Raw genomic sequence first — 15,614 nt, forward strand, 5'->3', positions numbered from 1 at the left:
TTTAGAAATGATAAGTAGTAGTAGTAGTGATAACCAGGCCCCTCCAATTCCCCCAACTTAGCTATGGTCGGTACAAATTACCATGGCTGGTGGGAATCCCAAAGCCCCACCAGCAGAAGAGATCAAGCAGCTGTGGTTTTCTCCAATGTTCAGCCAGCACAGCACACACATTAAAACCTCATAGGTGGCACATCTCGTTCATAAGATCATGAATGGGACATGCCGCCATAAGGTTTCAACGTGTATGCATACACGGAGCCAGCTGCACATCGGTAAAGGAAGGTAGAGCAGTGAGGAGTAGCATGACAGGGTCTCACATTGCTGCTATCAGAATGCCATTGGTGAATGACATGCTGATGGGAGGGAGGGGGACCTGTGTTCCTGTTGCCCCCTCCCCCTCATTGTGTTCTGGCTAAACTTCTGGTGGTAACTGTCTCCTCACGTTCAAGTGTACAGCGCTGCATACGTCTAGTAGCGCTTTAGAAATTATAAATAGTAGTAGTAACTGCAAGAGACATGGTGAACATGCCCCCAACAGTTACCACACAGCCTTTGAACTTACTGCCTGTTAATTGTGGCTATTAAAGTGTGGTAAGTGCAACAATTTACTGTACCTGAGTAAACAGGCCCCCCTAAGAGCCTTTTTCTATAAGCATAATTTGTGCTCATTAATTAGCAGCATAAATTTTAGGAGCATAAATTTGGGAGCACAACCTTTATGGAATAAGGCCAAAATGTGTGTCTTTGATTTATTATGTTTACTGGAACTGTATCTGTTATACTTCTTGAAGTGCAAAATCATAAACAGCTCAGCAGAGCCCAAAGCTGCTTTTTTTGATCATTTATTTATAATTTTTCATTTTACAAGGGTCACTTGCAAACAGTAATACAGAGATGACTGTACATTAATACAATATTAGAGGAAAACAATCTCAACTAGATAAATGGATTAAATACAATCTTTCTCTTTCTTAGACCACAAAATAAATAGGGAGAGTGAAACAAGAGCCCAAAGCTGCTTTTAAAATGCTGTTTCATCTGGGCTTACATTTCAGTTCTCACTTGGAAATGACAGGGACCAAGGAAGATAGAGGAAGGAGCGTTTAAAAAAATAAATTCTGCTGGGAACGTCCCTCTTTTAAGTGTTGGATTCCTTTCACGTCACAAACCAGGAGGAAGGACGGTCACCTTTCATTAAAGCAGTGCTGAAGGGACCAGTCTCGGCACTGAAGAAAGGGAAAGGCTGAAGGAGAAAAGGGACACTAAATAAATTCCAGTCCTGGTGGAGAAGAAAGTTAATGAAAAATAATCAAATTAAATGAAATTTAAGTTTGCACAATGTCTGTTGTGGAGTCCCACAAGCCATTGCTGAGGAGGATCTTTTATGAAAGACAGAGGAACACTTCTTTGCCTCTGTATTATGAGAACTTTCTATGGATCACAAATTCATTGCACCAGGTAAGAAGAGGTATTCCCTACCCAAAGGCTTTGCCATATTCCAGAAAGAAAATATCAACCAATGGAAAGGTATCTACCTAGAAAGATAGAGCCCTGATGTAAGGTAAATGTAGATACTGTCCTGCAGGGTAATATGCAGTGTAGAATGTTAATAAGAAAAAGCAAACTTGGCCTCTGGGTGTTTGTTAGAAATATTTTTACCTATGTTCACTGTGGCTTAAGGAAGACAAATGAATGACTGTGTTTTCAAAAGGTTTTCTCCAAGTCTGTGTTTGTTGTAAAACTTGTTTGGAAGTAGAGCCCAGGAGCTCTGCAAAGAACCTATTTACTGGTAAGCAGTTACCTTTATTCAGTAACCAAGTAAGCTGATTGTTTCCAGGTAGCTACACGTATGATGCTTTTTTTGTCCCAAGGTGAAGTATTTAATGACTCTTAGGCATTTATGTGTAAGAACATAGAGTTTTTTTGTGGTCTCTTGTTTCTGAACACGGGAACACACTGAAAAATAAATGTATTCTTGTGAAAAATCATATTTAAAGGCAGCTGTTTAATTCCGAGTAAGTTTATTCTTATTTGTTCATTTCCTTGTATATGCACTGTGTGATTAATTGTTGATATGCACCCAGAGTATGAAATGCTGTAGTGAAATACTGTTTTGAGGTGTGAGGTAGTGCGGTCAGTTTTGCTTAAAATGGTTATTTTTTTTTTCATTATATGTGGTTATGATCTTTATTTCTTATTTTAACTTAAACTTTATTAGTTTTACAATAAACAATACAGCCAATCAGTGGGTGCAGTTTTTTTTCTAGGCATCCACCCACATAACATAACCATAAACAACAACAAAATCAACCCCTTCCTTATTATTCTGCTGTAATGTGTTAAGTACCAAGAAGCCCTTCTACTAAGCTGCGTTAAATGCTAACACGTACCTAACTCAGTTTAAAATGGCATATCATGGAATGTGCTCAGGCATCCTGTGGTAAATGCCGAATGTATGCACACTAACCATGCATGTTTGAGGGGGCGTGTCTGGGGGGGGCAGAGAGAGAGGGCATACCTGTGCTAATCAATTAGTGCATCTACACTAGCACAAGCTAACTGGTTAGCGCAGGATTACATGAGCCCTTACCGCCTACAAAATAGGCGTTGATAAGTGCCTACGCAGTAATTGTTTTTAATGGCTATGCACTAATGGCAACATTAAGACATGGCTATTAATACAAAAAGTGGAAAATTGGTCATTTTACTGCTATGGTAAATATGGCTATAATGTGCAGAAAAACCCACACAAGGTTGCACTAAGGCAAATTTTTGCCGCAGCTTACCAGGTTACCACGGGAGCACTTACCGCCACCTCAATGGGTAGCAGTAAGTGCTCCCTGCCACATGGCCATGCAGTAAGGATTATCTTACCACGTGGTCATTTTTTTGGGGGGGGCTTTTTACCCGCTGCGGTAAAAGGGCCCTGGCGCACAGAAGAAATGCCCCCCTCTACTGCATGGCCCGTTTTCCCGCAGCTTAGTAAAAGGACCTCTAAGTGCTTTTTGTGTTAAGGGACATGGCGTGGGTGGAGAATGGGCGTGAAAGCATCAGCCAGGTAGCGCACTGCACTTACCATGTGCTAATATGCAGTTAAAGTGGGATCACTTACTGGCTCCTAAATAGGAGGCACTAAGTGATCCTTATACTAAGGTGCGCTAATGGATTTAGCATGCGCTAATCATTAGCGTGCGCTAAATCCAGTGGTGTGCTGGAGCCGGCTCGCACCAGCTCGCAAGAGCCAGTTGTTCTTCAGGGCGAGCCGGCTCTCCTCCCTCCCTCCCCCGAGCTACAGGGTCCCAGGCTCCGAGTCCAGTGTACATACCTGAAGAAGGCAACCACCCTGGTTGTCTAGTGGATTTTTTGGGGCAGGCAGAAAATATCCCCAGTCTTGCCTGCCCACTGCTGGCGCTGACCCTCCCCCACTGCCGGATCGCTCTTTAAAAATGGCCACCAAGACTTCCAGTGGCGGCCTCGCGAGACTTCTGCTGAAGTCTTGGAGGCTGCCCTTGTCTCGGCGGCCATTTTGAAGAGCGATGCAGTAGCGCCACAGGAGAGTCAGCGCCGGCAGCGGGCAGGAAAGACTAGGGATCTTTCCTGCCTGCCCCGAAGAATCCACTGGACAACCAGGTTGCCTTTTTCAGGTATGTACTGGACTCAGAAACTGGGACCCTGTAGCTCATGCGGGGCAGGGGAGGAGGAGAAGAGCAAAGCCGGCTTGCCTTGCACCAAAGGGGCGGGGAGGGGAGGGGAGAGGAGGAGGAGAAGAGCAAAGCCGGCTTGCCCTGCACCACAGAATCTCGGTCTTCCTGGAGAGAGTAATGCATTGCCCCTCTCCCAGGCTCTCTCCCCGGCTATAGCTAGCTCTGCAATTTGGGGGGGTGCAGAGGTGGACTGGGGAGAGAGCCCGTTGTGGGGGGGGGGGGGCGTGCGCGCAGAAGTTGACCGGGGAGAGAGCCCATTGTGGGGGGTGCGCAGAGGTGGACTGGGGAGAAAGCCTGTTGTGGGGGGGGGGGGGTGCGCAGAGGTGGACCGGGGAGAGAGCCTGTTGTTAAAAATTTACCAGCACACCACTGGCTAAATCTGTTAGTGCACCTTAGTAAAAGGACTCCCAAGTGCTCCCGCATTAACTGCAGCCAGCTAAAGTGTGCCAGCATATGAAAATACTGGTTCCCCCTACCCCACCCCCACCCCACTGGTTGCCACACAAAAGGATCCTTTTACACAGCAGTGGTAAGCACTAACACATACTTCCCATGCACCAAAATGCACTACTGTGGGGTGCATTCAGGCGCCCTGTGATAGTTCAGGCATCTGCACATGCTGGGGGTGAGTTTGGAGGCAGAGAGTAGGCATACCCAGTGCTAATCGATGCAGCTACATTGCCGCACATCAACCAATTAGTGCATGGTTAGCGCGTGAACCCTTTCCGCCTACTAAATAGGTGTTGGTAAGAGCTCATGCGCTAATGGGCATACACTAATTTGGAAACTAGCGCCTGGTCATTAATAGGGAAAATGTAAATGTAGCCATTTTACAGCTGCAGTAAAAATGGCCTCAGCGCATGGGAAAACCCAGGCGCTAATCATAGCGCAGGCCACCTTTTAGCACAGCTCAGTAAAAGGGCCACAACATTTGCAGCTGCTGAATGGTAAAGTCTCACGTTAAGCCATGGTAACTGCAAATTTTACTGAGTTTTAGTAAAAGGGCCCCTTTGTCAGTAATGAAGAACTCAGGTTACTTTGGAAAGCAATTTTTACAACACTTACATGAATGAGTGAAATTTGATAATGGCGCACCTATAAAACTTTCCAATAGAAGTCTATTTTTTATAAAGCCAAACTTAGTTACATATGTGTCTTTACAAACTAGGCTCAAAGAACTATCCCCAGTAGCAAGGAAATGCTCTCAACCAAATTTACACCTGTTCTGAGGCAGGCACAGGGGGTAATTTTATGATGTTCTTTCCCCTTGTAGAACCTCTTTTACACATTGGAAAGGGTTCTTCTAAAACTGTGTGGCCACATAACGCACATAAGAAGTAGATGCATGGAAGAGTGTGCCTACTTTTCCACGATCTGCACGTAGAGGATTCCAGGGACTTGCTTTGGGCAGAGCAGAGGCAGGGTTGTGATGAGCTCTCATAGTTTACAAAATAGAATGCATGCACAAATATAAACCTTATCTGAGCAGAAGTAAATTTGTTCATAAGAATATTTGTGCAATGGAGGCTGGTTCTGGGTATGTATTTTATAAAGGTTCAAAGGCATGCGTGGTGTCGTTATAACATAAGCACCTTTTTGGACTTCTCAAATAGGCATCCTGTTATAAAATTAACCCTATGTGTATACTTTGTAGGGCAAGCAATTTGCTAAAAACACATTTCCATAGTTAAAGCAGTGTTTTGCGTGTAGAAATGAGCTTGATATTTACCATCAAATGAAATCAAGATCTTACAAAGTGAAAATGAAAGGAACTTTATTCTCTCCTTGGTCACTGGACTGTGGCGTCCCTCAAGGCTCTCCATGATCACCCATTCTGTTTAATGTAATGATGTCACCATTAGCTAACAGACTAGAAACAGCAGGATTCACAACATTCATATATGCTGACGATGTTACCATATACATAACCTTCAAAAAGAACATTCAAGACATCTTACAAAAGGCAAAACTGGGCTTAAATTTGATGGAAACCTGGGCCTCAGAATCCAAACTAAAGCTAAATAAAGAAAAAAAAAACTAAATTCATGGTCAATGCCAGCCTATTTGACCAAAACAACTACAACAGTTTCACAATTGACAATAATCTGAAAATTCTAGGTGTAGTTATAGACAAACTAGTAAAAAAGGCCTGGGGTCTCCCCCTCCCTCCCTCCCACCCAATTGCAGGGTCGGTCTCCCTTAGGGTTACCATACGTCCGGATTTCCCCGGACATGTCCTCTTTTTGAGGGCATGTCCGGGGCGTCCGGCGGATTTTGCCCGCGCCCACGTTTGTCCGGATTTCTGGACAAACGTGGGCGCGGGTGCGGGCAGGCGCGTGCGTGCGGTGGGCGCGCGATCGGCGCCGTGGGTCGTGACCTGGTCTCCCATCCCCTCCCCTTCCTTACCATGTTCCCTGGTGGTCTAGTGACGTCTTTGGGGCAGGAAAGAGCCCCCTCTTTCCTGCCTGGAGCGCTGCCTCCCCTGTCTATCATCCTTCTCGGTCTGGCTGGGGATTCAAAATGGCCGCCGAGATTTGAACTCTCGCGAGGCCGCTTCAACTCTCGGTGGCCATTTTGAATCCCCAGCCATACCGAGGAGGATGCAGCAGGCAAGGGCAGGCAGGGGCTCTTTCCTGCCCTGAAGAGAAGACGCTACTAGACCACCAGGGCTAGATAGTAAGTGAGGGGGGGAGGGGACTATGTGATGGGGGGGCGTGGCATGAGGCGTGGCGGGGGCGGGGTAGGGGGCGTGACATGTGTCCTCTTTTTCAGAGGACACAAAATGGTAACCCTAGTCTCCCTCCCTCCCTCCCAGTTGTAGGGTCTGTCTGTCTCCCCCCTCCTTTTGTCCTCCACGTTTTAAGGTACTGTGTATCCAGTTGAAACAGCTTTAGACTTGTTTCAGATGGAACAACAATTTAAAAACGACACCGTGAAGAAGCAGCTCCTAGGTGTACTTGTTTTTGAGTGTATACCAATGATGGCTGCGTAGGGGAGTGGAAACAGAGATTAACCAATGGGCTTCCTTGCTTACCATAGACTTGCTTTGCACACTTCCACTCAGTGCATTTTTTCTAGCAAAAAAGGTGCTGGTACTCAAATGCTAGGCCATCCTTCAGGTGTGGGGTGATCACTGAGGGACTCACCCCACAATAGTCAAGCCCCCTGCAACCAGTCAAAGAATCAAAGACTGAATTGGTGTGTAGAGCATGCACTCTTTCACTAAAATTTGGGGTCCATGGGTCAATTTTAGCAGACAATGGAAAAGGTGCCGGTACTCAGTACCCCCAAGTACCCCCTCAAAAAAAGCCCTGCTTCCACTCCTGTCTATTAAACGTCCTGCAGCATCTCATTGGTTTGCTTGCTTTGTGACTTCACCCGAGGCGCAGCCAATCAGTGGGATTCTTGACGTCAGTTTGATCTACAGCACCTAGCAGACCACGGTTCCAGGCAGGGACAGAACGTTGGAGGTGAGAATTATTATATAGGACATTTAACATTTGATAAGTTTCCTCAGTAATCACAAAATCTTTCAGGTCTCTTTGGAAACTAAAAAGAATCAGACCCTATTTTTCATCAGAAACATTCAGACTATTGGTACAATCATTAACATTATCCCAATTTGATTATTGTAATGCCATATATGCTGGCTTTAAGGAGTACCTGTTGAAAAAACTCCAAACAGCTCAACACACTGCAGCCAGGTTCATGTACAAAATCTCTTGTTTTGAAAGTGCAAATTACACTGGCCTCCCATCAAAGCGAGAATCACTTTCAAATTATGTATTTTCATCTTTCAAAAACTAAATGGCACAGCTCCAGACTATATGGCACCACTTAATAAAGTTATCTCAAAGAAACACTAAATCTCAGACTACACCTCCTAAATTGCAAAAACGTGATCTACAAAATTGTCCAGTCTGCAGGCTTCACTTACCTAGGAACCAAATGGTGGAACTCCTTACCACCCGAAATAAGAAATAAATAGGAATATACTAGATTCTGCAAAATCCTCAAATCATTCCTATTCAAACAAACCCTCACAAAGAACAACTATATCTTAAACAATTAATTATTACCTGAATTGGTTATTACTCTGTTTACCATTAACTTTCTCTTTGTTTCATGTACAATTTCTCATTCATAATAGATTTTCTAAACGTTAAATATCCATAGCTACCCCAGTATGTTTATGATACTGTATAGTAAACTTGGATTCTTACAACAAATTACTTTTCTTATGCAATATTTTTTGTTATGTATCCTATACTGTTTATTGTAAGCCACATTGAACTCAAACTTGTTTGGGATAATGTGGGATATAAATGTTATGAATAAAATAAATAAATAAATTGTGTGTAGGGGTCAATATTTAGTCCTTTGCAGCAGATTCAGTACCAATGGCTCTGCAAAGTTATTTTCAAAGGGAAACTTCCTGGAGAATTTCCCTTTGGAAATTTTCTGGTGTGCACAACGCAGATAAAAAAGTATTAATGGATTTTATACTTACTTTGCAGCACGTACAAGGTACACACTTAGAAAGCATCTGCACTCATTTTAAAATGAAGTCACTGCATATGTATTAAGTACAGAAGATGAGGCTTTTGTGGATATTCCTACTGATAGGCTATGGTCTACTTTTGAACATGTTTCCCTAGCTTCTCTTCGCCCTTTAGTAAATAAATTGTCTAAATCTGACTGCCCGCTGGATCTTATTTCATCTAATCTATGGAGAGATCCTCTAGTTGAGCTACTGGCATGGCTTTTTTTTTTTAATTTGTTAATACTGTATTAAAATTGGGCTTGTTTTCTCATGATATAGGGAAGATTGATCTTACACCCATTGTTAAACAGCTCAATGGAGACTTAAACTTAGAGCAAATATTCCATTTTTTTTTTTTTTTTGCAAAGCTGATTGAGGGCCCTCTTTACTAAGCTCTGTGTTAACCATGTGTATGTGTTAATAGTGTACATGTCTACAATATCCTTATAGGCGCCTACACAATTAACGCATGCACTAATTGTAGGCACGTTAAAAATGCTAACGCGCCTTAGTAAACAGGGCCCTGAGTTTGATGTGAGTTCTCAATTAGCAAATTATATTGAAGAACACAGGGCCCTGTTTATTAAACTGTGTTAGAGATGCGTTTGCATTTTTAGCACGTGCTAGCTGTGTAGGTGCCCTCAATATTCCTATGGGCACCAAGGGAAAGGGAAATGGGACTTGATATACCGCCTTTCTGAGGGTTTTGCAACTACATTCAAAGCGTAGGAGCCAACTTTTCAAAATGATTGGGGGTGCCAAATGTTTGGGGTTTTTTACAGGTGGTGCATTCCCCCTCCATCTCCCCCTCTACCCCCTCCCCCTCGACCCCCTCCTCTGTCCCCCCTCCCTCTCGTCCACCTCCCCTGTCTCCCTCCCTCTCCCCCTCCCCTGTCCCCCCTCCATCTCCCTCCGAGTTCCAGGCCCCCCTCCCTCCCAGGCTATCAATTAAGACAAGGATTGAGTTATACTATATTAGTACTCAAATATTATTGATGAATTACTCAACATTAATACATATTGTTAAAATAGCTAGCCAACAGTTCAGTTAGGTAATGTGGAAGGGCATTTTCGATATGATGTCTAAGTCGGACTTTGGACGTTTTGAGCTAAACGTCCAAAATCCGAAAAGGAAATATACCTATTTTCGAAAAAAGAAAAACATCTATCTATATTTTCAAAAATACCATTTCAAACAAGGTTTGTGCATTTATCTTTTTAGGCCATTTAAAAAAAAACCATACAAGTTAAAAATACACAAAATCAAGCCATTGGGATGTAGGATGGGCCAGCATTTTTAGCAGACTGGTTCCCCAGACATCTCAGGAGAGCAATGGGGCACCCTAGGGGCACTGCTGTGGACTTCATATAAATGCTCCCAGGTACACATTTCACCGTTGCTCCCTTATCTTGTCTGCTGAGCCCTCCAAAACCCACCACCCCCAACTGCACACCACTACTTTAGTTTACTGTATTTCTTATTAGTCGCAAGCTTTCCCAGACTGAGTTCAGCGTGACTTACATTAAGAGATCAAGTACATTATTACATTTTAGACTCAACACATTTCAAGAAGAAAAACATAGCCCTTATAGGTGAAAGGGTCACCTATATATGGGTAAAGTGGGTTTCTGCTGAGTTTTGGAGGGCTCACAGTTTCCACCACAAGTGTAACAGGCTGGAGGAGGTATGGGCCTGGGTCCACCTGTCTACAGTGGACCACTCCAGGGACCTGCATGCTGCTCTATGGACCTGGCTATAACATCTGAGGCTGTCATAGAGGCTGGTAAGTACTATTTTTATTCACATTTTTTGGAGTGAGAAGGGATCAGTGACCAATGGGGGTGTAAAGTGAGGTCATCCCTGATTCCCTCCAGTGGTCATCTGGTCATTTAGGGCACCTTTTGTGCCTTATTCATTATAAAAACAGGTCTAGCTCAAAAAGCCAACAAAGCAGAGGTAGATTAACTTTCTATTGCTGACCTTTAAATTGTCAAGGAAGCTAACTTGGAAACCACCAGGAAAACACATGAGTGGAAGGAGGAGGGAAACCAAGCACATGAGAAGTTGTTTCTATGGTGAAATGAATATAATTCAAGATACAGTTGACCCGATATTCACAGTGATTTAACCCGGCAGCAGACTGTCTTGCCAATCCACTACTATTTAGTGGCACTTAACTGGACAGTGTCACTGAATATCCACTGTATTTATTTAACAAATTTATATCTTGCTCCATCCATAGAAAAAAACATATACAATACTTTACAAATATATCACATACAATATTGTCATACAAAAACAAAGACAGAATTCATAATAACAAGGTAATTATGGCAGCTGTAACAATAGATGAGTCTAATCACCACAAGCCTCTCAAACCAACATTTTTAGTTCCTTCTTCAACTGAACAAAAGAAGTGATACTGCAAAAAGGTACAGTGAGTTCGTTCCAGAGTTTAAGACCTATAACTCTGACTATAGACTTCCTGTTAGCTTAAAGTCTAATAGATTTAAAGAAGGAACCTCCAGTAAATCCTGGGAACCAGAACGAAGAGACCTGGCCAGTTGATAGAGTCATAAGCAAGAATAATCATCACAGCACTGTCTGGTTGGTGCCGGGGCAGTCTATGGGCAGAGCTAGATTTAACCAGTTAGCAGCAGAGGCGTAGCCAGACTTCGGTGGGAGGGGGGTCCAGAGCCCGAGGTGAAGGGGCACATTTTAGCCCCCCCGTGGTGCCACCAACCCTCTCGACCCCCTCTGGCACCGCCAACCTGCAGTCGCCTACCTTTGCTGGCGGGGGACCATAACCCCCGCCAGCCGAGGTCCTCTTCTTCTCGCAAAAGGCTTCCTTCTGTTTCTGACGTCCTGAAACGGAAGGAAGCCTTTTGCAAGAAGAAGAGGACCTCGGCTGGTGGGGGTTGGGGTCCCCCGCCAGCAAAGGCAGGCAACGGCGGGTTGGCAGCAGGGGGGGGTCGGGTGGATCGTTGGCAGGGAGGTCCAGGGCCAAATCTACGGGGGCCCAGGCCCCCCCAGGCCCCACGTAGCTACGCCACTGGTTAGCAGTGATGTTCACACCACTAACTGGTTAAGAAAGTGGCCAAAATTAGGACAGCAAAAAGGCCATCCTAACTTTAGTTGCTGAGCTAACCAGGCACTGGTCTGAATATTGGCTGGTGCCCAGTTAACTTCTGGGTAAAGGCATCTGGGTTTCTGGAGTCTCTCTCTTAAGCCAATGACAGAAAGCTCCAGAGCTGGGTCCTCCACCACCATAGGTCACCTTGTATATCCCTAGTGGTCTAGGGAGGTCCTAAAAATAAGAGGTCGTGTGGTGCGGATATGCAGCCTCACACCCTTTTTTTGAAGTTGCTGTGCAGCAGTTCTGGACTGCATCATAGTAGTCACCAGGACCTTCTTCACCTTCCTCCTATCTCAAGCCCTGCAGCTGCTTCATTACAGACCTGCAGTGGCAAAACACAAGTGAGTCACGGGACTGCAATTTCCCCCTCCGACATTACTTCTTGTTCCAGGGCACAGCCAGCAGCTACATGTACAGAGACTGTAGCCCTGAGACTGACTTGTGCTGTTTACCGCTGCTGCTGGTCTGGAGAAGCTGGATGAAAGGGTGAGGTAAAAGAAAGAGGGCAGATGCTGGGTGGAAGAAAGGGGAAGAGGGTAGAGTTAGTGAAAGACTGGATAATAAGTGGATGTAGAATAGGAGAGCTGGGATGAGGGAAATAGATGGAAAGCTGTAAGTAGATACAGTAATAGAGGGAAATTGAAGACTGGCTAGTAAGAATGAATTAAATCTAGACAAAGAGGCAAAAAAATAAATTGATGAAAGCTGAAAGAAAAAGGAGAAGAGAGAAAACATGACAAATGGACAGGAAATGCTGGCAAGAGACTTAGGAGAAAATGCAGGAAAGTAGAAACCAGAGATTGGGACCCACACAATTAGAAAAAGTAAATGGCCAGATAACAAAGGTAGGAAAAAGAACTGTGGCTGACGGTAATCTGCATTTTGCTGACTGCTACCAGTGTTAAACCCAGAAATTCAATGCCAGGCCATGTCTAGGCACAGGCATTAACTTTCCAGGTTTCCAGAGCCGGCTAACACATAGCCAGTTAAGTGCAATATGGGTTACCGCATAAAGATTGGACTGACTTTTATGTGGTCCTATTTAAGCATTTAACCTGGTCAGTTATGTTCCGAATATCAGCACTTAACTGGCAAAGTGCTGACTCTGCCTCTAGAATGCCCCCCAAATAGTTGTTTTTGAGCCTGGCGCTAACCAGTTTGCCACTGAAAATGACTGATTAGTCCCATGCAGGCAATTTAATGGGCTAGGAACCATTTCTGGCCAGTTAACTTGCATTACATATTGACCTCTTTATTTTTCATTTTGGATAAAGGAATGGTAATAAAGATTAATAAATAGAAACAGAAAATGGAAATAAGGTGGTATCTTTATTGCACTAATTTTAATTCATTTTTATTAACTTTTGGAGAACAAAACCTGGTACCATAACAGCCATATTGTCCTGACCCAAGGAAGGAGGGTTTTGACCTCTGAAAGCTAATTTAAAAATGTTTTAAGTTAGTCCAATAAAATGGCATCATCTTATTTTCCATGTTTTGTTTTATTTGTATTTGTTAATTTATAATATAATTATTGGAATATGTGGGTTTTTGAAATTTATGCCTTCTGTCTTTATATTTTGCACAGTACAGAGGAACATGCATCACTTTTTCTTTCTCTGGTGTTGCACTGTATGCAGGGTCTGGCTTCTTAGGGGTTCCGTTTAATTTTTGTCTAATATACCTATTTTTAGTGTGTGGTTACTTATTCTTTACTGGGTGAGAGTCTGTGTTCTGCATGTATGAAAGAGACATGGGACCTGATATCCAGCCAGTGGCTGGCAGAATTTTTTAATCTGCCACTGGTGCTAAAACCAGAAACGCAGTGCCTGAGCCTATGTGGACTTTGGCATTGAATTCCTGTTTTTTTTTCTTGTTTTTTTTTTTTCAAGCTAGCTAACACATGACCAGTTAAGTCAATATTCAGACTTAACCAGCCATGAGTTATCTGTTATAATTATATATTATAATGATAGAATTGCTATATACACGGTCCTATTTTTTTTTTTTTTTACATTTGTACCCCGCGCTTTCCCACTCATGGCAGGCTCAATGCGGCTTACATTTATCTGCTAAACCTGGCTGGTTAAGTTCTGAATATTAGAACTTAACCAGTCATGCCCCCAGAGCATCCCTAATGTAGCCGACTTAAAGATCACCACTTACTGGTCATTTTCAGTAGCAATAACTGATTCAGTACCGCTGAAAATGACCAGTTAGCCACCGACAAGGGAGCTAACTGGCCGGATGGTTTTCTGCTAATATTGTCTATGCAGGATCAATCTGTTCTAATTTGGCTTGTTTAGTTTTTTCAATAGGTTTATTGATGATCGAATGCCTACCACAATGTTTATGGTGTTGTCTTCTCCTAGGTAGGCCCTTGTATGACTTGTGGAAATTACAGCTATTATGGTATGGCAGAATTGCTCTGTAGGTCTCTCTCAGGGGCAGCTGTCCTGAGTGACATTTGTTGCATTTTGTATTACTTCATGGTATGCCCAGTACTGGATTTTGGATGTGGATTTACATTACACCTTTCTCAGTAGTAGCTCAAGGCAAGTTATGAAGTATTTTCCTGTATTTGGAGGGCTTATCTAAATGTTTTACCAAAGACAGAGGGGGGTTAAGTGACTTGTCCAAAATCTCAAGGAGCAGAAATGGGATTTGAACCCTAGCTTCCCTGATTCTCACCCTGTTGCTCTAACCATTAGGTACAGATATATATTATCTGTATTAGCTGTACCTAATGTTTGGTAACTGAAGGCTAGCAAAGCTGTGACCTAGTGACTATTTGGCAACCTACCAAAAGCACTGATAGGTAAATCATTTTATGGTTTCCAGTAACCTCAAGATTTCTGTTACAGTGCTGCTGAACATTACTGCTCGCATGGTCAACAGTAAGATGCAGGACTGGGGAGCTAGGGCTGGCTGGGATCCAAGTGTTAAATAATATTCTGTTTACTATGTTGTTTATTTTGGCATTAATTATTTTGATTGTTTATTACATAGTTCCCTGGAGTTATGGAGTGTATAAAGTATGCACAATATCCTCAGTAACAGAGGTGCTGGGGAAGGCAGATAGTAGACACTGAAGTGCTCCTACTGTCCCCCCCCCCTTTTTTTTTAATAGTACTGCTCGTACAAGGGGAGCAATGCACCCTCTAAGCTGCACCTAACATCCAATAGCTGAATAAAATTCAGAGTACCTACAAACATAGAGTGAAACTACAGAGGAACAAGTAGGCAAAGCATGGCTCATGCAATTATATCCAACCTCCGTTTATATATGTGTGTGTGGATGCGCATGCACTCATGCCCATATGTGGACATCTGTGTTTGTAAGAAGTGTTCACAGGGTAATCTGATGACAAATTTTTGCTCACATTAACTCAGAGGGAACATTGGTGTGCAGGCCATTTTGAGAAAGGAGCCGTGACGGGTAGGAGCAAGTGGGCATCGCTCCTGCTGGTAAGAGAGATGCAAGGTAGGCCTGGAGGGGCTTATGATGGTGGTGGGGGAGGGGCTGATCTGAAGCTTTCTGTCATTGGAGGTGGGAGGGACAGTGATCCAGATCGCGGAGGAGAGAGGGGGAATCGGGGTGAGGGCATCTGCTTCAATTTATGAGGGCCCTGGCTGATATTCAGCCGCATAAATGTCTTATGTGAGTCCTGGCTGATTATCAGTAGGATTCAAATAAGCTCCAGCACTCAGCACATGCTGGCATGGCCCCAGATAGTCAATACTGGTGTCCAGAAATGGCCCAGAATATCTGAGGCTAATTGTGCCCAAGGCAGCCAGTAATTAAAAAAATGCTGACTGCCTCTGGCTGAATATTAACCAGAGTATATTCATTTCATAGGTATTACAAATTTGTATATTACTGTTATCCTAGTTGCAGCACTGTTTGTATATCTGACAGCATGCTAGAATTGTTTCAGCTCTTCAAATCAGCTGTTTTTGTTGATGTTCAAAGACATGTCAGAAATCATATTGAAAAAGCAACAGGCACTCAGATGGCACCATTCAGATCTTTTGTATCCACATATTGGTTGGCTAAGCAGCCTGAATTTATCTCCTCTGTTTACTGATATAATATATTTGTCCTTTATAATAGTAATAACACAGGAGGATTATAATTTGTACAATATAATCATCCTGTTTTATTGCTATTATGTTTCTTAAACTGAAACAAAACAAAACACCTGGGTGATAGTGCAGTAGAAATTACTT

At 43.4% G+C, this 15,614-nt stretch overlaps 1 protein-coding gene across 1 annotated transcript in view; it reads left to right on the plus strand.

Moving 5' to 3' along the window:
• Positions 1-1,148: 1,148 nt before the first annotated feature.
• Positions 1,149-15,614, plus strand: part of LOC115461016 (signal-transducing adaptor protein 1-like) — a 142,278-nt gene continuing 127,812 nt past the window's right edge. Inside the window, exon 1 of the mRNA XM_030190522.1 lies at positions 1,149-1,458. Coding sequence (XP_030046382.1) covers positions 1,339-1,458 — 120 coding nt within the window. The 5' untranslated portion in view covers positions 1,149-1,338. The remainder of the gene's footprint in view (positions 1,459-15,614) is intronic.

Source organism: Microcaecilia unicolor, chromosome 2 (genome assembly GCF_901765095.1).
Source record: "Microcaecilia unicolor chromosome 2, aMicUni1.1, whole genome shotgun sequence".
Taxonomy (NCBI): Eukaryota; Metazoa; Chordata; class Amphibia; order Gymnophiona; family Siphonopidae; genus Microcaecilia; species Microcaecilia unicolor.